This window comes from Rhinolophus hipposideros, assembly GCF_964194185.1.
Source record: "Rhinolophus hipposideros genome assembly, chromosome: 4".
NCBI lineage: Eukaryota > Metazoa > Chordata > Mammalia > Chiroptera > Rhinolophidae > Rhinolophus > Rhinolophus hipposideros.
In genome coordinates this window covers 73,095,414-73,119,912 of record NC_138050.1, presented here as the reverse complement: position 1 = coordinate 73,119,912, position 24,499 = coordinate 73,095,414, and the positions used below count along the sequence as shown (strand labels likewise).

The 24,499-nt window shown below is 30.6% G+C and overlaps 1 protein-coding gene across 1 annotated transcript; it reads right to left on the bottom strand.

Moving 5' to 3' along the window:
• Positions 1-1,747: 1,747 nt before the first annotated feature.
• Positions 1,748-17,266, bottom strand: SLITRK6 (SLIT and NTRK like family member 6). The gene is made up of 3 exons (XM_081045551.1): positions 17,176-17,266; positions 9,800-9,842; positions 1,748-7,416 (listed from the first exon to the last, which is right to left on the bottom strand). Exon 3 carries the CDS (start codon positions 7,390-7,392, stop codon positions 4,870-4,872), a length of 2,523 nt encoding a protein of 840 aa, XP_080901677.1. The 5' UTR covers positions 7,393-7,416; positions 9,800-9,842; positions 17,176-17,266; the 3' UTR covers positions 1,748-4,869.
• Positions 17,267-24,499: the final 7,233 nt, after the last annotated feature.

Genomic DNA, 24,499 nt, shown 5'->3' with positions numbered 1-24,499 from the left:
ATATTAACCTATGACAGTACGGATCATAAAAAAATAGTATCAGGGTTTATTCATCTTTGGATTGTTCAGAATAACAAGTGATGGAGTGGAAATACATTCTGCATTCACAAATGGTGATTTCATCACAGATAACGCCATGAATTTAAACTTGAGTGTTTTTTTAGCAACAAAATGATTCATTCTGTATGTTGCATCCGCTCAAGACCTCCATAAAAACAAATATGATGATATGACAATAAATTCCTCAGAGATTTTACGCAAGACTAGTAATGAAAAATACCTTAGTCATTCACAGATGATCAGTTTTTTCACTAGTATAAACTAAGAGATGTAAGAGGCAAATAATCATTTGCTAAAGGTTAGATCTGCTTATTTTTATTTAAATTCTAAAATAACAGTACTCTATTTGAAAAGTGTACCATTTAAAATAATTTATTTGGAAATACTTGAATGTGTGTGTGTGTGTGTGTGAATTTTGTTGTTTTGAATTGTTTCCATTCTTCATTCACTAATCTGATGAAAGACATTTACTAACAGAAGAGTATTTGTCTATTTGATTATGCTTTCAAAGCAGCTAGAAGAGGATCCTACATCTGGCAGTCTCCTCTGTTACATATACATAAGAATAGACATATGTAATACATATAAATTTGTCTTAAAAAACTGAATAATTGAATCTTCTAGCACAGTTGGTAGAAATATTTTATTAATAATTATTTAGAAAAAAAATCTTGCAGATTTCACAGCTCACCACTAGTGCTATCATGTAAAGATTTAGGGTTATCGTTTTCTTCACTTACAAGCTATAAGATTTGGACAAAATTTCACACACTAGCACTTGAGTATAAAATAATAAACAAACAAACAAAACTAGTTGTGTTTTATAGAACAGATAGTGGTTTTCATTTTTATATAAGACTGACATTTATTAAACAATATAATTTTCATAATATAATTGTCTTATGATTCTATGATAAACAACTATTATATCTTATTTTTTATTTGAGACATTGTTAATTTATAAACCTCAGGGAATATTTGGGAGAATATAGATGTTTATAAAAGTGTTCAGGTAAAGAAATAGAGAGGCTTCCTCAAATTCAGTGTAAAACCTTTCTCAGTTACCATTAGATTGAAACTTGAGTGCTCAAACACGAGTAGTCACCATTTTTATGCACCTTTCTTTCTGTGTAGAGAATCATCTCCGATGACAATTTAGTACTGTCTTATACATGGTGAACTTTGTGGAGCATTCTTTGGATATATATTTGTGAGTGTTTGTTTCTATTCAAAAATACAGTTTACTGATAAACAGTTCTGCAAATTAGTAATATTTCTCTTATTTTAAAAGAAACTGACTATATAACTATTACTTATCATAGAAAAATAAATAATACAAAAAAATACACATATCTTGAGACTAGGTATCTATCTAGCAATCTATCTCATCTTTATTAGTTCTCCAAAATAAATCTCATATATATACATATATATGTGTATATATATATATATATATATATATATATATAATATATATCTCATATATATACATATATACACATACATATATACATATATGTATATATACACATATATATACATATATATAAATATATATATGTATATATATGTGTATATATATATATATATATACATACATATATACATATACATATACAAATAAAATTTGGAGGTCTCCAAATATACATATGAAAGGATATAAACCATCATTTTAAAAAGTTGCATTTTAATGACCAGGGGATACTCAAATCACATTTTTCAATCATCAATCAAAGTTTCAGTCTTTTAAATTAATTGGGTCAAAGCATCAAGACAGCTTAAAGGACACTTAGATGGTGCTTCAATTTACTTGATATTGGAACAGCAAGGAAAGGCTTTCTGTCCTCCATGATATAAGAGATTAATTAAAAAGAGAGAGCCAACATCACTGTTATAATTCTTATACGATTGTAAAAGTTACATTCCTGTATGGAAATCAATGGAAAATAGATATCCAAAGAAAACTTTCATAAATTTACATTAGGCAGTTCCGTGTTAATTTAGTAAAAATTATTTGTTAAATAAAGATTAACACAATCTATGTAGAACACATAGACAGCATTTTAAAAATGTGATCCAGTATGATTACACACCAGTATCACTGTGTAACAGAAATTCAAGATTAAGACATGAATGACAACTTGCACTGATGTTCAATGAGCAGTATAATTTTTGTTTAAACCAAGAAAAAAATAGAATAATTAGTAGTCTAATTTATTTTTTGAATGCCTAGGAAAGTGAATGAGGCTGAGGATATTCAATTAGGAATTGGGACTTTGAATCTATCAATTAGTTGCAGAAAGAAACCACATTGACTGCTTAAGTAAATAATCAAACAAGGACTATAATAAAAAATAATTGTCTTTAGTGGGAAAGAGAACAAGTAGCAAATGCAGGTAAAATAACAAACTTCTGAGTGATTATCACAGGTCACAAGGCTCATTAAGAGTTAAAAACCATCATTAACTTTCTCAACTCACAACTACTTACAGGGAAATATACATACTTCCCCTACCCAAAAGAGAATAATGTTCTGGAGGACATGTGTCTACATTCATGGAACCCTTCCAAAGGTCCTCCAGGCATGTGGATTTCTTAAGTCTTTCTTATACCTTTATGCATTTCATTGGAATCATAAAATTTTGGCAAAAACTCTAACTGAATAGGAGCAGTGCAATAACACAAATTTTATTTTTCCTTTTTTTTTTTCTCCTTTAGAATGCAACTCAAAATCATGCTTTGGAAAGTTCACTCTTCCTTACTGTGCTGAATATTTATTTTTCCTGAATAAATGTAGAAAGCGTTCATATGCACACGGATTTCCCTTTAGTGTTACTTACAAAAAGAATTTGTACCTTTGTCCTTTCCAATCTGAGAAACTAATGGAGAAATCGAGGTTTACAATGAACCTTTTCATACATAATTCTTGATTATTTTCTATGAATATGTTCAATGATTTAAAAGAAAACCTTAGTGATATGATTTCATAATAGATTCATAATTAGTTTTCATACCATGTAGCACGAGCCCCTACTGTTGTCATCACCAGGAAGGCTTCTCGTTCAAAATCAAATTAATAATGTATGATTTCCTAGTAGTGCAGACAGTTGAATATTGAAAACAAAAACATTTAATGGAACATTCAGGAATTGCTAAAATAGATATAACTGAATTAAAGAAAGTTCTTCGTACTAGGAAATATGTTCCTTCCTAACCCTGTGCAAGGATCTGCATGATGTTGAAAAAACAGAACTGGATTACCTCGATTAATCCCATTTTGCTTTGTGAAAATTTGCTGTATGATTGATTGTATAATCAGAAACAAGAAAAATAAATAATTTCCTTTCCTTTTGTGTTAAGTGGGGAAATGATTTGCTGGAAAGGGAGAACTACAGGTCAGACTTTAGGTTTGGCTCTGTGGCAATCACACCCAGACATTAAATGAATTTTTTGCAGATGTTAAACAATATCATTCTGTGTGGATGACAACACAGAGAGATCTCATTTTCCATCTGTATGTATATGTGAGTGTACACATTAGTCCTGATCTGATTGAATTGCAGATTAGACTAATTTGAGAAAGTACGTTTAGAAAGAGGGTTTTCATTTTAGTTTTATTGTAGTGAGCAGTATTTTTAATTTTCTTGAAAGGCACCCAAGAATAATTACCTTTGTGAACCAAAAATATACAAAACTGTACAGAATAAATAGTTCATATAAATCTAGCTATACTTTCTTGTAAAATAAAGCTACATTGTGCCACTTTTGAGGCAACTTAAACCTCTTACCTTCAGACATGCCTTTTGCTACTAATTTATGGCAACTATCAGTATACATCAATAAAAATAAAACAACATTTTTTCTTACGTGTTTTACAACTGTAAATTACTTGCCACAAGAAACATATTTCTATCAAGGTCATTCAAATTTACAAAGGATTAATACTATGAAAGAAATTAAACTTAATAGATGCACTAATCATATTTACAGTTGAATATCAGTAGCATTTAAAAAACATCCCAAGAATAAGAATTAACCTTTGAGCACAAATGACATACCTAGTTCACAGCAGCATTGACAATAAGATTGTCCACACAAAATGTGCAGATAACCCAAAAAGTTTGCTTATTTATTCCACCTGAACTATTCATCATTCTTATTTTTAAATTTGGAAAGCATACCAGTGGCATTTTTTTTTTATCCTCAAATGTTCAAAGATTTGGGCCACTCATAGTTTATATAATTCAACCATTCTTTTTTCCCCTTACTATTATTATTTATAATTTTAAAGGTCCAGTTTCTTATGCCTTTATTGCAAGAAAATGAGGTGCATTTGACAATGTACATTTTGCAGTACATATACAGGTTATATAAGCAATATATCCCTTATATATTATAACTACATATACAGGTATAATTTTTTAAATGACAAATCCAATTATATTTAATCCATGGGTGAAGTAATTTGAGAAAATTAGGGTTGCTTAAATAGTAAACCCTTTTTCATGTGAAAGAGGACTTTTGTGAAACACTTATAAGTATTTTGAAAAATATTACTGTCATCCTTGAATGATTTCCATGCAAGGATTGATGTTATAGGGGACAGAGAAAATTGCCTGAAGACAATGCAATGGCTTCTCCCAGTGATCCCTGAGTTTCTTTTCTTTCATCTTTTTTTTTTCCCCCCCAATAAGAACACTGCTGTGCTTAAATTCTGATTGATGACTCACTCACATAAGGCACTTATTTACACGTTTTGGACTTGAGACAGAATCACAGCATGTTTGCAAAAGCCTTCAAACTCTCCATCTATGTTTGCTGCTCCAGTACTTCTAAGTAGTCAGGTTCAGTATGTAAGTTAGCTTTGAGTTCAAAATACTCGTTTTTAGTCTGTTCCACTAATACCTTCCTTGGCCTTGAGTACATTAATGTCTCCATTAATTTTAACTCTTCGTGAGGTCCTGGATAATGTACTTCCATGTCAGGCTGGAGTTGAGCAATGTTTTTCTTTAGGTATTCTGTGATTCCCAATTGCTGAAGCTCTCTTTCTTTTTCTAAAATGTTCCTATATAATGAACTGGCATCCTGAAAGGATAAAAATTCAGTCGATTGGTCTGCAGTTTTGTACTTCATATTTAACCCTGTGAGTGGTGAATGATTTTCCCTTTCTAATAGACTTCTTTGGAGATGTTTTGCATCACTTCCATCTTTCTCATTTCTTTCTTCTTCCTCCTCTAAATGCTTTGGGCCAAAGGATGGGCTTCTATAAACATGAACCATGGGACTCACCATGTGCTTCTCATAGAGTGATGCAGTGGGTCTTTCGGTAGTGTGGTGAGTTGTTTTATGGCCGTACATGCTATATTGAAGATGCACGGGACTGTTGTCTCTCATCTGCTCATCTGCTTGCTTCTTTTTGTATCTTCTCCTACGGTGGAGAACAAGAACCACTATCCCTGCAGCACAGAATACAATGGTTATGAACACAATCAGCAGTCCTAATATTAAAACAGATAGTGGTACAGCATCAGTAAGTGATCTTAAAATAGTATCAGCTGTAGTTGAGGTTGTAGGGGTACTGACAAATACATAACTAGTCTGAGTTGGCAGTGATGGGTTATTGACCAAACCTGGGCAAAGAAGTTCACTATTTAGTGTTTTTAATTCCTTTTTGTCTAGGTGTTCTGGAGAAGTGCAGAGGATGTCATCTGTCACTGTGTTCTTACTTAATTTTTGTATCCATTGCTGCAATCCAACCAGGTCACAGGAGCAATCCCAGGGGTTGTCCTCAAGGTCAATCTGGGTCAGTAAATCAAGGTCATCCAAGATATTACTTACAGGTAGATGAGTAAACTGGTTTGTTTTAAGGTTTATCCTTGTTAGAGGAACTCCTGAAAAAATATGTGGTGGTAAAACTTGTAAGAGATTGTTATTTAAATAGAGGACTTTAAGTTTAGGCATTGGGTTAAAGGTCCCTGGTAATATTTCCTTAACTACATTATATTCAAGATATAAGTACTCAAGATTGTGGAGACCAAGGAACATGCCTCTACTTAATTTGGTCAGATGGTTACCATTTAGATAGAGCTTCTGTAATCTTGTTAGATTGGTAAACGATCCTTCTTCAAGAATCTCAATATGATTGTTTCCCAAGTGAAGCATTTCCAACGTGAAGTATTCCACTAGATCAGACTTCATTAGGGTGTGGATAATATTCCCTGCTAGAATAAGCTTTCTAGGATTCTGTGGAGGAGGTGTTAGATCTGATAAGCTTTCAATATTGCGTTCTTGACAGTGTATTAGAAGTCCTGATGGGGATAGTACTTTGCAGTTGCAAGGAATAGGACAGTAGGGTCCAGGAATTTGAGTGGATGGCTTTGTAATATAAGGTATCAAACCTGGTGCTTTGGTTGGTGGTTTTAAAAGGGATGTGGTCTTGATTGACATGCGACTATCACTTATTGAAGATGTCACTGCCAGATGTAATGATCCGGAAGGATCCTCATGTTCTTCATACAATGGCGGAGTGGAACAGAATAATTCCTTTTTTAGTCGGCTGAGTATGCTTCCTTTGAAACCTGGAGGGCTATTGCATACAACATCACCAATTATAGACTGTGGAGGCATGTTTTCCAACCAAATTTTTAGCTGTAGTATATCACAATTGCAAGCCCATTTATTGTCTTCCAACTGGAGATCCATTATTCGGCCAATGTGTTCTAAAAAACCAACGTAAGGCAATGTTTGCAATTGATTTCCACGAAGATCTAGATGAGTTAGAGGAACAAATCGAAATATGTTTGGAGGAAGACTCTCAATGGCATTGTCATTTAAAATTAACACTTTAAGTCTGTTGAGCTTGCTAAAGGCACTTGGTTCGATCACTGTAATGAAATTATTATCCGCTTGTAGAAACTCAAGGTTTTCCAGTCCATGGAAGGTATCCTCTTTAAGAATTTCTAAAGAATTGTGATTGATATGAAGTTGCTTAAGAAGGCCGAGGCCATTAAATGCACCAGTCTCAATATCTGCAATATTGTTAAATCCAAGGTGTATTGAAATAGCATTGGTAAGCCCAGAAAAGTCATTTGTGTGAAGTATCGTCAAGCCATTATTTAACAAACTTAAATGGAACAGCCGTGATGGTGGCACACTTATTTGAGATAATGTCTTAATACCTTTCTCTTCACAATTTATTAGTATAGTACCATCTTTTTCCTCACAACTGCAAAGAGAATCACAAGTACCTCTGGCTGAGGACATTGGAGACGGGGGCTGTGTAGATGTACAGGCAAGGAGAGACGCATACAAGAGATGGATCCACAGCTTCATGTTGTCATGTAATAGAATCAGAGTCTGTCAAATAAAAAAGAATAGCAATGGGCGTTAGTGGATAAAAGCGAGGAGGAGAGGAATCTGACATTTTCGAAATGATAGGTTTTCCTCTCGAAACAAAATTATAGATTACTCTGAAAATATGACTGCTTTGTTGCATACACATTGTCTTTCACTTTTTTCCTAATACGATGACCGGTGTGTTTTTCTTCACTTTAAACTTGCATTTTGATCAAATTATAAAATTTAGGTCAATGAGTATTTAAAATATTTTATTATCAGTTATGTTTACATCTGCCAAATAAACTGCATTTTAATAGATGAGAGAGGTGCTAGATAAATGGATGTTTGATACTTTGATATGAGGCAAAGGTGCATATTTGAAAAGCCCTACTTTTTTTTTAAACCACAAAGTAGATGAATCTAAGGCTAAAAGATTAAAATATAAGACAATATGTAGGTATTAGCTAGAAGCAGAGAGAACTATAGGGAATGCAAAAATGATAGCTAGAAAACATGTATGTATGTATACATGTGTTATGCATTCCTTTAATTATATTTGTGAACTTGGTGTCACTATATTAGATCTAATAATTGTGTCTGTGCTTTAACCTTCTTTAAATTTGGCTCAAGATAATTGTTAATCTCATTATTTATTAAAATTATTCGGGAAAATATGTCTCTGATCATCTAATAAAGTGGAACACTATAAAAAGAATTTTGTTTTAACTATGCTCTCTAGGGCACTTTGTATAAATCTAACAGTATTTGATATACATGATTACGAGTGCTCATTTAAATTTCACTTGAGTCACACGTTATATTATCTTTCTAGAGGTAGGCTATTTCCTACAACTTTTAAATTCTGTTATGAATCAGGTTAACATCATAAAAAATAAAGAAGAAAAATTATATTTAACACACATTTCTCATTATTATAAAGGAATAAACAATGCCTCAGATAAACTTCTAGCAAATGACTTCTTAATGAGGTCTTGAAATAGGCTTTAGGCACTGAATGTCATCACATATTTAAGCAGTTGATCTCCTTTAATATAAGCTTAAAATTACAAACAATGTACTCTGGAAAAACTGCACCATACTAAAGTAGTTGAAGATATGTCTACTTTGCTAAATAAAAAAAAAATAAATAAAAAAAATAAAAAATCAGGATAACAACATCACATAGTCTAGCTCCTTAAAAATTTAACACATACATTAGAAACAGCAAATTTTAAAAATACTCTAACTGAAATGACAACAGTGACAGGTAAACACATCACTCTCAGGACATCTAATTTTATTCCCTTCCTTTGAATATTGTAACTTAAATTTATATCAACTAAATTGAAAGGTAAACAAACACCACATCTTAGAACTATTCACCTTTGCAAAATGGTAACTACTTGCATTTTTCAGAATGGAATGTAAACAGTAACTTTGAATCTAATTCAAATTTAAAACATCCTAGATCCCAATCAATAACCCTGAAAATAAACTTTTATTCCATGAAAATACATTGTTTTATGTATAACATGTAGACTCTAAAGTTTTTGAAAGGTGAAAGGTAACTAAAGAAATAAAACAATATACTGCTTTTCTGTAGAAAGGAAAAGTTAGCCAATTGAACATTTCCACAGGGAAATAGTTTAATTTTAAACAGCCCTGAGCACTGTGCTTAGAATCAAGCAACTTGTAGTTGGAGTTTTCAACTTGTGGATTATATTCCACAAACACTAAAAGTACTTCTCCATAGATTACCAAGAAAGAATATTATTCATTTCACCAAGCATAGCATCTTGAGAAAATAGTAAATTAATTCCAGATGACTATCTCTCGTGATTTTTCAAAACTTACATGCATTTTATGCTCTTCAAAACTGTCCTAGGAAACAGTTTCTAATCTTTTCAGAAATACATACAAAAATGAAGAGTGGTTCTGTATTGACAATATCTGATAACAGTATTAAAGAGGTCAAAAATCTCCACTCACACATTTTTAGAAAATACATATTTTTATGTCAGAAAATAATTAAACTGGTATATAAAACACAAAGAATCTTTTGATAGTCTGCTTATGTTTTAAATTTAACAGCGGCATTTAGAACTGATCTTTGTTTTTTCAGAAAGAACACACATTTAGTTTCTAATAACAAACTGCATGCTGTGAAAGATAGAGTGGCATATTATTGTATTTTTTCTTCTCTTCAGCCAGCTGTTCTACTGCTCAGAGAAAGCAGGCATCTGATACAGCATTAGTGGTGCCAATGAGCAAGAGTAAAACTGGGTATTCTTTAATTTAAACTAATTTTCTTTTTTTTTTTTTTTAAGCGCAAACATACATTTGATCACTTTAGGATAATGCAAAAACAGGGATCAGAAAAGCCTGCAAACATCCATCTTACCTGTGAAGCAGAGACTCCTCCTGATGTTATGTGTAATGCACAGCTGGAAGAGATGTTCAAAGTAAATTCAGTTTCTTTCTTAAAAAAGAAAACACTAGCCACCGAGTACTTTCTTCTCAAATGTTACTTCTTGGCAAGTCCCATCACTTTATAAAGTGAAAACCTCTGGTTAAAGACAAAATGCTGAGCATTTCATTGAAAATATTTCAAGCAGAGTACAGGCTAGATCATCCTGAAGCGGTTGTCTTTTTTTTTTTTTTTTTTTTTTTTACTCCTCAATTAAAATTCACGGCATACTTCACAGCTGTGCTGACTTTTTTTGCATATAGTTAACCATTTGCAAACTGCTGAATGCAGTAAATAAACAAGATGTTTTCCAGAGCTGGGACTGATCGCTCTTGCTCTTAGGTTGTAGATCCAAGCTGCAGCAATGTCCTCTTTCCTCCCTTTCTAGTCTTTCTCGTTAGCTCAGTTTGTTATTAGTCAGTCTGCCAAGGGCTGGGAGGTAGGCGTAAATAAAGAGACTTCTTGGCTTTTGACTCAGCCTTTAAGCCCTTCCCCATCAGAGCGCTTTAATCTGCCAGTGTCATTTAACACAAGAGACAGCTCCACCTTGGGACTGCTCAACTCCTCCTCTTTCTGCAAATGGACTTTCCACTCCCTTTTCATACCAAATACACTGCAAGTGAATTTGCTTTAAAATAATTACATGTTGTTGTAAATGCTTAGTATTTTGTTATGTAGAAAGCTGAATGATAGATCATCTAAAACTTTCATCAAGCACAGCACAGCACTGTTTGCACACACGTGTACAGAAAAACTATAAGCATGATGTCTGTAGAACAGTTGCTTCAGCTTTTTGCTTTCTTTTTTTAACTGTTATTTATACTTGAAATTATGCACAAATTAAATTTTAAAATGTTAACATGGACTGCTTTCCTACAACACTTCCATTTTTGTAAATGTTTTTAAAACTGTTTCAAAAGGCTCATGTCAGAAACTCTAAGTTTTATACTTCATTATTTCTTTCCCTACAGCTAAGATTTCGTAATGTGACTAAAAATGAAGTTCTTTTGCAGTTAAGATAATGCTTATTTAGAATGGAAACTTGATTATTTTAAATGATATTCAAGAATCTTTATCACAAATGGTTGTCATTAATCAAACACTGCTTATCACTGTCAAACATGTGAAATTACATATTTCCAGATAAAGGGAAATAAGTTAAATGATTATGTAGAAGACACAATATCCTGATTTTTATGATACTCGGTCAGAGAAGATTTTTTTCTAAAAAGGTTATATTTTTAGTTACCTATTTCTTCAACTTAAAAGTTTCTGAATCATCACTAATAAAACTCTCAACTGTCAGATTTATCTTCCCAATGCCTGTACTTTAAAAGCCATTCTTCTTTACCTGCATTTCCAGTACATGAACTTTTCACATCCAAAATAAATATACTGGATGCTATCATTTATTTTGAAACATTCTGTATTTAGAAACACTCTGGCATATAGGTTCTAGAGGCTACCTATATAACATTAAATCTCATTTCAGAAAAAGCTACTTCTAAGAAAGAGGCTTTTGTCAACTAAAATTATACATATAGTTATATATATATATATATATATATATATATATATATATATAGATATATAGATATATATATATAGATATAGATAGATAGATAGATAGATAGATATAGATATAGATATAAATATAGATATACATATACATATACATATAGATATAGTCTGAGGATGTAAAGAATAGCATAGGGAAGGTAGTCAATGGTATAGTAATGACTATATATAATGTTAGAGGGGTAATAGCCTGGGTGGGGGGATTATCACTTTTTGAGGGGTGTAACTGTCTAATCATTATGGTGTTTTGTACACCTGAAACTAATAAAAAAGTACTAATAGTGCTCGCTTCGGCAGCACATATACTAAAAAAAGTACTAATAAAAAAAGAAAGAGGCTTTATTCACATTAAATCATCAAAATGAGAATATGAGGTTGGATTATTATTTAATGACAGTCTACATGTATACATTCAAATTCATAAAATTTTCATATTGTTAGTGTGGAATAGTTATATACAATAAAGATTTTGAGATAATTTTTAATATTAGGACTTTATATATTGTTTCACTCATTAAGCTCCACATTTATTTTAAAGACATTGTGTGCATTTAAATGGAATAAATTATAGTAGAGATGAAGGAGTGGGAAAAGAGAATAAAGATGAGGAATGAGATAATAAAAGGAATAAAAAAACAATAAAGATAATAAATTAATTTTAAGCACAGTTTGCTACTAGCATGGCCAAGTTATGCTAACTTAAATTGATATAATGATTTAGATAAGTGGTGACAAAATAAAGTTAGAATCAATGAGAAAACAAGGAACTAAAATAATGTTCCTCCTAACACAATAGATATATGAAACCTAGACAAATGAAGCTAAATTTCTTATAGATTTATGGGGGTTTCTCTCATTTTCTCCAATTCAAGCATGTGTTTATTTTATCCATAATATACAATTAGCATATATTTAAAGTTATTTATTTTGAATCCTTTACTACATATTATATGTCGTCTCTTTCATGCATAAACTTCACAATAAAAAATGAGAGGAGTGACTAAGGCTTTTCTTTTTATTCTTCACTTTTTTTATAAGTTTTGGGTGAGAACATAAAAAAAGTCTTGATTGTTATTTGAGGAGTATTCTGTAAATTTTAATTCAAAGGAGTAATGTTGATTATGGATTATTGAACATTATCTCAAACTCAATAGTAAAATAGAGAACTTAGCACATTAAAATGATTATGGCAACATGCACTGTTCTCTATGTTTTGTTAACTTTACCTCAGTTGTTTCACTAAATCAATAATACAACCATTGTTTCCAAAATGCTTATGGCAAAAGGGGTTAATCTCTGTTGGATTTTATTTTAACATAACTTTATATTTCATATTATGACATAAAAGAGTACCTTCTTTTAAAAAGGTGTAGCTTTCTCAAAGTTTTAATAATAAACTTATTAAGTGATCAAAATAAATGCTACTTTCCACAAAATGCATCCACAGTGACCCCATATTGGAGGATGTTAAGAAGAAATAAATTATTTTTAGTCATTTATTCTAAGTTATTTTGCATTTTGAATTGCTTTTTAGGATATGCATCTTGAAGGGGAAACATTAAAGTATGCTAATTACCACTGAATAATACCAAGCAGTCAGAAGACATAAACCTATCTCTGTTAGTCATTTTAGAGTAGTGGCACATGTAAGGCTTCACAACATTCTGTATGAAGAGTTAGGAGACTGCCTTCCTTTCCATGCTTCGGGAATGGGGGGAGGCAATCATCTTACATATCTCATGGCAACAAAGACGGGATGGATGAAATGTTCTATGAAATTTGTTGGACTGATAATGAATATGGAACAAATAGTATTAAAGAGCATAAGCACTGGGAAGAGGGAAGGAAACAATGAAAGAGATTTGTTCATTCTGTACAGAACTAGTTCTACCTCAGAGCATCACCCCACCTTTTTCAATGCTACATTTAAGTGGTTAAGTGAAGACAAATGACAGATTGATTTTTAACTTAAGAATCTGGAAGTCTTGAAGAAAGAAGCCTTTGCAGCATCTGTGATGTAGACTGAGGAATATTTAAATAATATGAAGGTAGAAAGTATTATACTTCATGACATTTGGGGCATGATAATACTATAGATGGATTTTAAATATCAATTGTTGATTTCATTCATTGAAGAAACAATTGTAACACAGAAGTAATACCAAATCAATATCATATTATATAATTAATTTAAAAGAAATATTCAATGCTACACAGTAAACTTAGAATTTGATTCTCAAATCTGTAATGTAGGACTCCCTTTCATGTTTCTTTGGAAGAGAAGCCCAAAATACTTTATCACATTTTTTTTTTTCTTTTTGGTTCTGTTAGAGTCAGAGAATGATCATTATGGATACCCTGACTACTGACAATAACATGCAGTTTAACTAAGGTACCATTGCTTCCGTATGTGGAAAAATTGAAAATATCCTTACCTTTTAGCAATAACATCTCTATACATGAGAAGAACATTTGTACATATTCATCATGAATAATGACTTCTCAGTGAATAGTCCATGCATCTTAAAGGGAATGTGTATGCCCTATATAATATTTTATAAAGTCATACATGAATGGGTGTTTAAGAAACTTGCCTTTTGCATTGAACCTTTAATAAAAACGTTAATATGTTGTTTAAAACTTAAGTTTCCTTCATGCTCAATTTGATCTCAGATCAAAGGTATAAAACTAATAATGTAATTGCCCTACTCTAAGAGACATTTTACAATAAAACTTCCTGTTTTTATTTGTATCTGTTGACACAAAGGAACTCTTTGATATTATTGTTTAACCTGGCAAAACTTAAAACAAAATAAAACAGGAACTTTCTCCTGGAAGCTTGGACAATGAGCTGTCTGTTTTCATATAAATTATATTAGAGATTTCATAAAATCTCCTGCTTCAAATGCAGTACTAAAAAATTGTTTTTAAAAATTACAAAAAGAGCTATAAACCAATGATGAATGTTTCCATGATAAATAATGACCAGTGTGTAACAGAAAAGTTCCTGTGGACTAATGCTAGACTATGAGTGATTTTTAATTGCAAAGACTTCTTGAGAGAAGGCTAATATCTACGTATTTTTTTTCAATAGTACTACAAAGTGAATTGCATATAAAAAAGAGTCAAATAAGTAGTTATTCAAGATGAATGGTTTCTTTTATTTTATTTCATTTTTATATTAATTTCAGGTGTACAAAACAACATAATGATTAGACATTTGTACCACTCACAAAGTAATATCCCCCCAATCTATTACCCCTCTGACATCATATATAGCTGTTACAAAACAATTGACTATATTCCCTATGCTGTACTTTACATCCTGTGAATATATGTATACATATATATACACATATATATGTATGTATATATGTATATATACATATACATACATACATACATATATGTTTGCATAAATATACGTATATACATACATAGATATATATATGCCAAAAAATGTTTGTGCTTACACAGTGGAATGTTTGCAAACTTAATTATCTGACCTCATACACATGACTTGTATTCATCTTTTGTTATCAATATATGAGTTTTACAATTTGAATACAGTTTTTCCTTTCTTAAAATGTGTATACATTTTTTGGTACCCTATGTATGTAGGTATGTATTTATGTATTTATGTATGTATGCATGTATATATTTTTTCTTTTTTTAAATTATAGTTGGCACTCAATATTATTCTACATCAGATTGAGGTGTACGGCACAGTGGTGAGTCTTGTTTAGATGAATGGCTTCTTTGTATGTTCTCACTATCGTGTTACTTCAGGACATTCACTTACTAGTTCTTAGGAATATGTAGAGATTGATTTTTTTTAAAAGTTTTGCTCATATAACAAAAACAATACTAAAGATCAATATTGAGAACTTAAACATTAGCCTCAAATCTTTCCAAATATTTTTTGGCAGTTATTAGAACATAGTCTGACTAAGGTATTTTGGATTCAAATGATTAACAATAATGGTAGGCAAATATCACTGAATCAAATATGTATAATAGATTACTGTCTTGGTGGATCACCTGCAGGAGAGTTTAAATCCTTATTTCTTCCTATTTTCAATTACAATTCAGACATCACTGCTTCTCCCTATCACCTATTGCTATGTCTCTAATGGATGTGAACTTATTTTAATAGTTTAAATCTTATAATTCTGATATCAACCATTTTTTAAAAATATGTAACTTGCATTTAACGTATTATTTCAATGAGATAAAGCTGGAAATATTAAATATTACGACCATAAATATTAAAATATGTATTTATATGTATGTACATATATATATATATATATATATATATATATATATATATATATGGTTATTCTTTAAGATCATCTATATGGAGATAATATCCACATAGTCGAAGGAGTGTAATGACTTTTCCTAACCTACGATTGATTAGTTTGCTTGAAATTTTAAATATCAAGTTTTACATTTATTTGTATAGAAATAAAACTATTATGGTTACAATTAAATCTATGTTCTGTTAAGAAAAAATAACTGTCAAAGTACTCATGTTTGTTAAGAAATATAACTGCATAGTTCAACAGAAGACTCAGTATTTTTTTATTTTGCATTTTTTAATTGATAACAATGAAGTTAATATAAAAAGGCTGAACTATTGGTGTCACCATAGGGATATTGATATTAACCAAGAAAGTGAATAATTCATTAGTGACAGATTTCACTGAATAATGTTGGCATTTTTTGGTTAATAGAAATCTTGCTAAAATATCCAAAACAAAAGACAAAATATTATATTTTGGTATATAACTTTTAAAAAAAAGTTTTATGTAATCAGAGAATAAAATTCTGAGTTGTAATAGTACAGATTATATACTCAGAACCCAGATAAAGATTTTCCTTCATAATCAATCTTTATTCAACATGTAAAAATGCATTTATGCCTTACATATCCATCAACATGCAAATAAATATGGATACTTTTGCTGATGTAATTATATATATATATTTTTTATGATTTTACTGTGTACATCTTACCCATATTGTTCTCGAATATCTCTTCTGGAATAGCTGGACTCCTTTATGACATATTTTAAAGTGTATATATCCCATATAATATTACTATATTTATTGTGTGTTTAAAAATATAATGCAATATTATATATAATTTTCATGTTTCCCTATATTGAAATAGGATACACACCATTATAATTTATAATAAATAGTAAATACTAATAAAATACTAAGACTAAAAATAATCCAATAAAAACTATCACCTTATAATCTAATGACTCTAATAAGTTATAGCTGTTTAAATAGACAGATATACTTTGTTGTTATTTTTTGGGGATGGAGAAAGGGAAGTCTATAGGAGGAAATATCAAGTTAAACATATATTATACCAGATTTTCCTGGTCAATAAAAAATAAAATTTAATCCTCTTAAAACACTCCTTTGAACTAAGAACTTTCAAGTCCTTCACCCTCAAACAGTATTATGTTTGAAGTCACATGACTACAGTAAAACAAATACTCCTGGAAACATTTTTTTTCCCTTCACTAATCATAATCAAACAAGCATTTCTAACAAGTTCCTCAATTTTATTTGTAACTCCAATCTACTTAAATTTAGGAAACATTGATTTTTAGAAATTTCACAGCTTTAAACATTCATTCAATAGTAAAACAATTTTAAAAACATAACTGATCTGTCTTAAAAAGAAAGAAGCAATTCAAAATTGTACTTACCTGCTCTTCCTTCTTATACATAGACACACATACTGTCCACAAAATATTACAAATTGTTGATACTAGTAGAAATCATTACGTAATAATCCATGATTTAAGGTAGAAAGAAAAAATAAAACTCACAATTTTCTGTCTAAAACTAACCTTGAATGTTTGCATAGTATTAATAAAAATTAAGAGAATCATTCCTAAAAAAAAAAAAAAAAAACCTCCTTTTTAAAAGATTTTCCACTCTTTTACCACCCTCTAGTGGTTATTTAAAAAAATTCTTCTGAACTGAAAAAGCCAGGGAGCATGCAAATGGTCCAAATTTTACTCCAAATATGTAGATTATGTGTAAAATGGTTCTATCACTGGCTCATGATTTTTATTATTGTTTGTTAAAAGTTTAATATGAAACTAACCAAATTTTAGCATAATTGGAAGCAAAATTTTATTTTGTGAGAATAACTGATACTCCCCATTGTTTTCATCATGTTGTTGCAAAGGATTATAAAAGTTCTTCTAATTCAAAAAAAAAAAAATTTTGATTTAGAGTAAAACTATCTTCTATTTTTGTAAGTTTTTGTTTAACTTAGATGTTTAATTAATAATATTAATGACAAAACGTAAACATATAAAACTATGAGCACTCCCATGTTTATAGCTACTGTAATAACTCTAAACATGGTAACACATTTATCCTTAGAGCAAATTTATGTAGTAATAATTATTACAATTAAAAAATCAGAGTATAAATATAAATCCAATGTTACAGAAATAATCAGAGTCTAGAGTTTAACCTATCTACTTAATTCTGACTTCAGAATTCATTTATATAGCAGGTAACATTGTCATTAAGGCCAAATATTTTAATACGTGGACTTAATCTATAATAAGATCTGATTTTAGTTCTTCATATATAAGGAAGAAATTTAAAAACAGCATTTTTTGGTTTTCTTTTTTTAAATAAAAAGTATACTTTTCTAAAGCATATTTAATTCAATATGTAACCGTTAATGACAATTGTGGGCAAATCATTCTGTCAGTTGAAAACACAGAGATGAATCATTTATATTTATACACACATAAACTCATATTTGGTTCATACATATTTAAATAAGAATGTACCCACTATTTGAAACTACAGCATTCCTTTGAAAACTTTCATAAATTGAAATAGCATAAAGCAAGGAAGAAATTACTTTTTATTTATATGGAAAAAAATTTGGTTTTATATATATATATATATATATATATATATATATATATATATATATATATATATATCCTTCTATTAGGCTTTGCTGATACCTTAGGACACATCTTCTTAACTAATGCACAAAATAAATCGAGATAAAGCACAGATGCTCACAGACACAGTTCAAAACTATGGTACCTGATACTGAGATGCTGAGAGTAGTTTCAGGGAAGGAGCTTTGTGGGGGCACTTTAGCTATGGGGGGATTCATGCTATCTCTATAAAGGCTCACTTCAAACAAATGCTGAATGCTATTTATTTTAACTAGAAAGAGTACAAACATCTAATGCATTTCAAGTAAATGTACTTTCAAACATTATCCATTTGCTGTGATTCTGTGTGTTATGAAATAGTAATCGCTTAATATGTAGAACATTTGAAATACAAGAGTAATATTCAAGTGTTGCCTTTAGCTTTGTATTAAAATATGCATCTTTACAAATAGCAATGCATATTTTCAGAAACAAACCCACCATCATCTTCTAGAAGACTGCTCATTATCTTATGTTCCTATATTGTCATTAATATCAGGTTATCTTCCCAGTAACCTGAATCTTAATCCTTAGAACCTCTCTACTTCGCACAACCACAATATCCAATTGTTGCCAAATTCTATTATTTCCACCTAAATATTTATATTTTCTCACATTGGTTTTGTACTTTACCAACACTACTTATTCAGTAGACTTACTATCTCTACTTGCATATGAAAGTATAATTTTTCGGAATCTACTGTTGACAAATTTCCAATGGAATAATTTTATTATTATTATTCTAGTAGCTCAAGAACAAACTTCTTTAGCATTTATCTTTTTGTTTCTTTTAGTCTACTCTTTTCCATTCCTGAAAATACTCCCCTAATATTTAGGTGTTAAATGCATGAAGGCCCTACAAAGCATCTCTTTAACTCCTCAGAAAATATCAACTTCTCCTTGTTCTCCATTTACCCAATTATGCTCCCTATTTGTCTTTTATGATATTGATATTATATTCTTCTGTTGGTCAGACAGTTGTCTACACCTTTAGGTTGTTCAGATAAATTTACTTCTAACATCTCTTGCTTGTGTATATTCTAACAGAGTTTTGAAACATGTTGTAGTTTCCTTCAAAAGAGAGAAAGAGGAAGAGAAGGAGGAGGAAGAGGAGGAGGAGGAAGAGGAGGAGGAGGAGGAGGAGGAGAAGCTATTAGACCACTAGTCAGGGTAAGGCTTACAAAAAGAGTGTTCACAGTTTTTGTTTTCTTTACTGTTACATTTACTGGTTAATACAATTACATAGATTTCAAGTATATAGTTCTATAATACATCATTTATATATTGCATTGTATGTTCACCACCCAAAGTCAAATATCCTTCTGTCAACATACATTTGACTCACTGACCCTCTTCTGCCTCTCCTCACCCAACCCCCTACCCTCTGATAACCACTAAACTGTTGTCTGTGTCTAGGAGTTTTTGCTTGTTTGTTTGACTTATTCATTTACTGCTTTCAGTTTATATCCCAGATATGAGTGAAATCATGGTTCTCAACTTCTTCTGACTTATTTCTCTTAGTATGATAATATCAAGATTCATCCATATTGTCACAAATGGCAGTACTGTATTTTATTTTTTCTTATGGCTGAGCAATAATATTTCATTATATAATGCACCACTTCTTTATCCAATCACCTATCAAAGGACACTTTGATTGTTTCCGTATCTTGGCCACCATAAATAAAGCTAAAATGAACATTTATTTGTGAATAACTATTTTCAGATTTGTTTTGTTAGATACCCAAAAGAGGGGTTGCTAGATCATATGATAATTTTATTGTTAATTTTTCGAGGAACCTCCATGCTGTTTCTATAGTACACATACCAATTTGCATTCACACTAGCAGTGTATGAGGGTTCCTTTTTCTCCTTTTTTGTTGCTAAGATGTATGAGGTTTTTATATATATTAGGATATTAGCCCCTTATCAGAGGTATTGCTTGTTAATGTCTTCTCCCATTCTGTTGGTTTCCTTTATGTTTTGTTGATGGTTTCTTTGGTTGTGCAAAAGCTTTTTAGTTTGATATAGTTCAATTGATTTATTTTTGCTTTTATTTCTCTTGCTTTTGAGGTCTAATTCTGAACCAAGTTTCATACACTTACTACCTGTGCTTTCTTCTATGCAATTTATTGTTTCATATCTTATATGAGTTTGATTCAGTTTGAGTTAATTTTGGTGTATGGTGACAGACAGCAGTCTAGTTTCATTCTTTTGCATGTGACTTTCCAATTTTCCCAGCACCATTTATGAAAGACACTTTCTTTTCTCCATTGTATGTTTTTGGTACCTTAATCAAAAATTGTCTGCTCTTATATTTGTGGATTTATTTCTGGGTTCTCAATTATATCCCATCGGTCTGTGTGTCTGTTTTCCTTCCAATACCATGCTGTTTGTTATTTTGATTACTGTCTCTTTGTAATATAAATTGAAGTCAGGTAGTGTGATACTTCCAGCCTTTTTTTTTTTTTCTTAAGACTTTTTCAGCTATTCGGGTCTTTAGTGATTCCATATAATCTGATGATTTTTTTGTTCTATTTCTTTAAGAAATGACATAGGGATTTTGACGGGGAGTGCATAAAATCTGTACATTGCTTTGAGTAATATGGCCAGCTTTACTATGTTGATTCTTCCAATCCAAGAACACAGAATATCTTTCTTTTTTCCATTTATTTTTTGAAATGCCATTGTTATTATATAGGAAAACAATGGGTTTTTGTATGTTGATTTTGTGTCCTGTAACTTTACTGTATTTGTTTATTGTTTCTAATAGTTTTCTGGTAAATTCTTTAGGGTTTCCTATATAAAGAATCATGTCATCTACAAAAAGTGATAACTGGTCTTTTTCATTCCCAATCTGGACGCCTTTTATTTCTTTGTCTTGCCTGTTTGCTCTGGCTGGGACATCCGATACTATGTTGAATAACAGTGGTGATGGTGGACATCCTGTCTTGTTCCTGATCTTAGAGGAAAAGCTTTAAAGTTTTCACTATTAAGTATGATATCAGCTGAGAGTTTGTCATGTGTGGCCTTTATTATGTTAAGGTACTTCTGTATGAATTTTATTAAGTGTTTCAATTATTAATGGATGTTGTATCATTAGATATTGAAAGTTGGTATGTATGGTCTTGTCAAATGCTTTTCCTGAATCTATTGATAAGATTGTATGTTTTTTATCCTTTATTTTGTTTATGTGGTGGTTCCTATTGATTGATTTGTAGACATTGAACCATCCTTGTGCCACTGGAAGGAACACAACTTGATCATGATGTATAATCTTTGTAATGTGTTGTTGTATTCAATTTGTGGGTATTTTGTTTAGGAATTTTCCATTTGTAGTCATCACAGATATTGGTCTGTAGTTTTCTTTTTTTGTGTTATTCTCACCAAGTTTTGGTTATCAGGGGAAATGTCCTCATAAAATGAGTTAAGAAGTATTGCCTCTTCTTTAATTTTTTTGGGAGAACTTGAGGAAAGGTATTAAGTCATCTTGGAATGTTTGGTAGAATTCACTAGTGAAACCATCACAGTTTTAATTACATGCTTTAGATACAGTTAAATTAACATGTTTCTGTTTCTTAAACTTAACATAACTGATTACAGATTGGCTATTGAGAGTGTGAGCAGGAGACTTGTACATAAGTAGAAATAAGTTAAATTTATATATTCTAATCATCTTTTGGCAAAAAATAAAATATTTTATGAATTTGAATGAATTTTCAATAAAATATAAAACATAACTTCTACTCGTTTCCTTTTATTAAAATATATCTCAGTGACCTATCAGAAGTAAAAATTATGCTTTTCATCTTTTTCTTTCTTAAAGTCATTTAGAGGATATAGGGAAATGCATCATAAATTAACTATTCGTAAAGCTCTTTCTCACTACAGAAAATAGTGGAGGGGTTAGCATTAACAACACATCATTTTCACTAACATGTTGGTCAAGGTTCTGTTATTGATATTAAGATAAGGTATGAAGATTTACTATTAGTATGTCATTCACATGGGAAAAGAAAGGACTGTCTATATATATTTTTTTTAATTTTTATTTATTTTAAGTGTGTTTTTCCAGGAGTCATCAGCTCCAAGTCAAGTAGTTGTTTCAATTTAGTTGTGGGGGCCACAGCTCGCACTGGCCCATGTGGGGATAGAACCAGCAACCCTGGTGTTACGAGCATCATGCTCTAAGCAGCTGAGCTAACCAGCCGCCCCCAGGACACTTTTGCAGATGATGATGATTATTAGATATTGAAAGTTGGTATGCATGGTCATCAAACGCCCAGCTATCAAAATTTTAGAAAATTATATATATATATATATATATAATTTAGACAGTTATATAAAATATATAATAGCTAATATATATAGCTTATATATAATATATATAGCTTATATATATATAGCTTATATATAGCTTATATATAGCTTATATATAATAGCTAATATATTAGCTATTATATCTAGATAGATATTATAATAATAAAATATGTTATATATACATATATAACATAGATTATTTAAAATAATCTATTTCTAATGGCAAATGCCATTGAGAGTGTGAGCAGGAGACTTGTACATAAGTAGAAATAAGTTAAATTTATATATTCTAATCATCTTCTGAACATTAATGAAACATGAATCAGAAAAAAGCCATACTTTATTTTGTAACTTAAGAGAAAGATGGTTATCAAAGCTAATTTGAAAAGAAATCTAGCATGCCAATGTGCTTTGAAGGGTATTCTGAAAAAGATCACCTCGACAATTAAAAGCGGTTCTTCTGGAGTTGAAAAGAAAGAAAATAAAATAGTACAACATTTAAACATGAACTGAGTTAGTATAAGAATATGGAAGACAGATATCAAAGAAAATGTAGAGAATTAATTAACTGTTGGTGCTCAAGGGTCATGGGCTATTTGTTATATCCTGACTAAAGGACACAATTTGCCTTATATTTGGATCAAGCACACAGTTTGCAAAATGTGATAAAGTATGCCAGAAAGTTCTAATATAAGCCTATATTTCCCACTTCTTTATGAAAAGTGTACATGTGTGATTCTAATATAATAATCTTTGACTTCTGGGTATTTTCCTTTAATATAATAAATATCTATAGGCTACGTTTTATCTATGCATATTTTAATGTGATAAAATTATCATTTTACTTGGTTTTCAAAGATTTATAGGACATATTTTTAGTCATTTTTGACCTCTACTTTCAGTAATTCACTTTTATGACATCTTTTCTCAGATAATCTCCACATCTTCAATTGCTCAGGCCTCTCATGGAGGACTGAATTTCTAATCTTGAATTATCTTCCTCACATTCATAAGTTAACGTTTAGCAAGTAAATTCATGATTTAGTTGTTAGTGATTGAGAAGACTTTTCTATCTCTTTACTAATTAAATAACTCAATAAGGCATTTGAAATTCTACACAATTTGACTCCTACTTAAATTCTAGTATACTCCTTACATTCCTGCATATATACCAGTGGAGGATAATACCTGCAATTCATTCCTTAATATCTTTTCCTTCTTCCATTACCTAAACTGGCTTGCTTAAGTCCTTTGGACTGAAAGTTCTATTACTTCTTTTTGCTCAATTTGCCTGTCAAACTCTTATCTGAGCATATAAATCAATTTTGAATCCAGCATCTCCCAGAAATACTTTTGATTCTTATTTACTCTCATCAGTTGAATTATGGTAGAAATTTCAACTTAGGGCTTTCTAATAAAGGAAACATTGTTCTATAATGGGAACTTAGTAGAAACTTCCTCTACAGCATAGAGCAACATAATAATAAAAAATCAGAAAATTAGGTACTTAATACAATGAGAGACAAGGTTCAATTATTTTATATGGAATAATGTTTCAATGTAATATATGGAAAACTTTCTAATGATATGAACCAAAGGGAAAACCAGAGCTCCTACAAAGTTCAATATAATTAAATTCTTTCTGATACTTCAGTTTGAAGACATTAAAGTAATATTCTTCTGAGATTATATTTATGTGGTATGAGTATTATCTTATTCCCACACTTTATTT

What these genes read in the sequence shown, in the direction of transcription:
- SLITRK6 (XM_081045551.1), bottom strand. Translation starts at nt 7,392, where the DNA reads ATGAAGCTGTGGATCCATCTCTTGTATGCGTCTCTCCTTGCCTGTACA.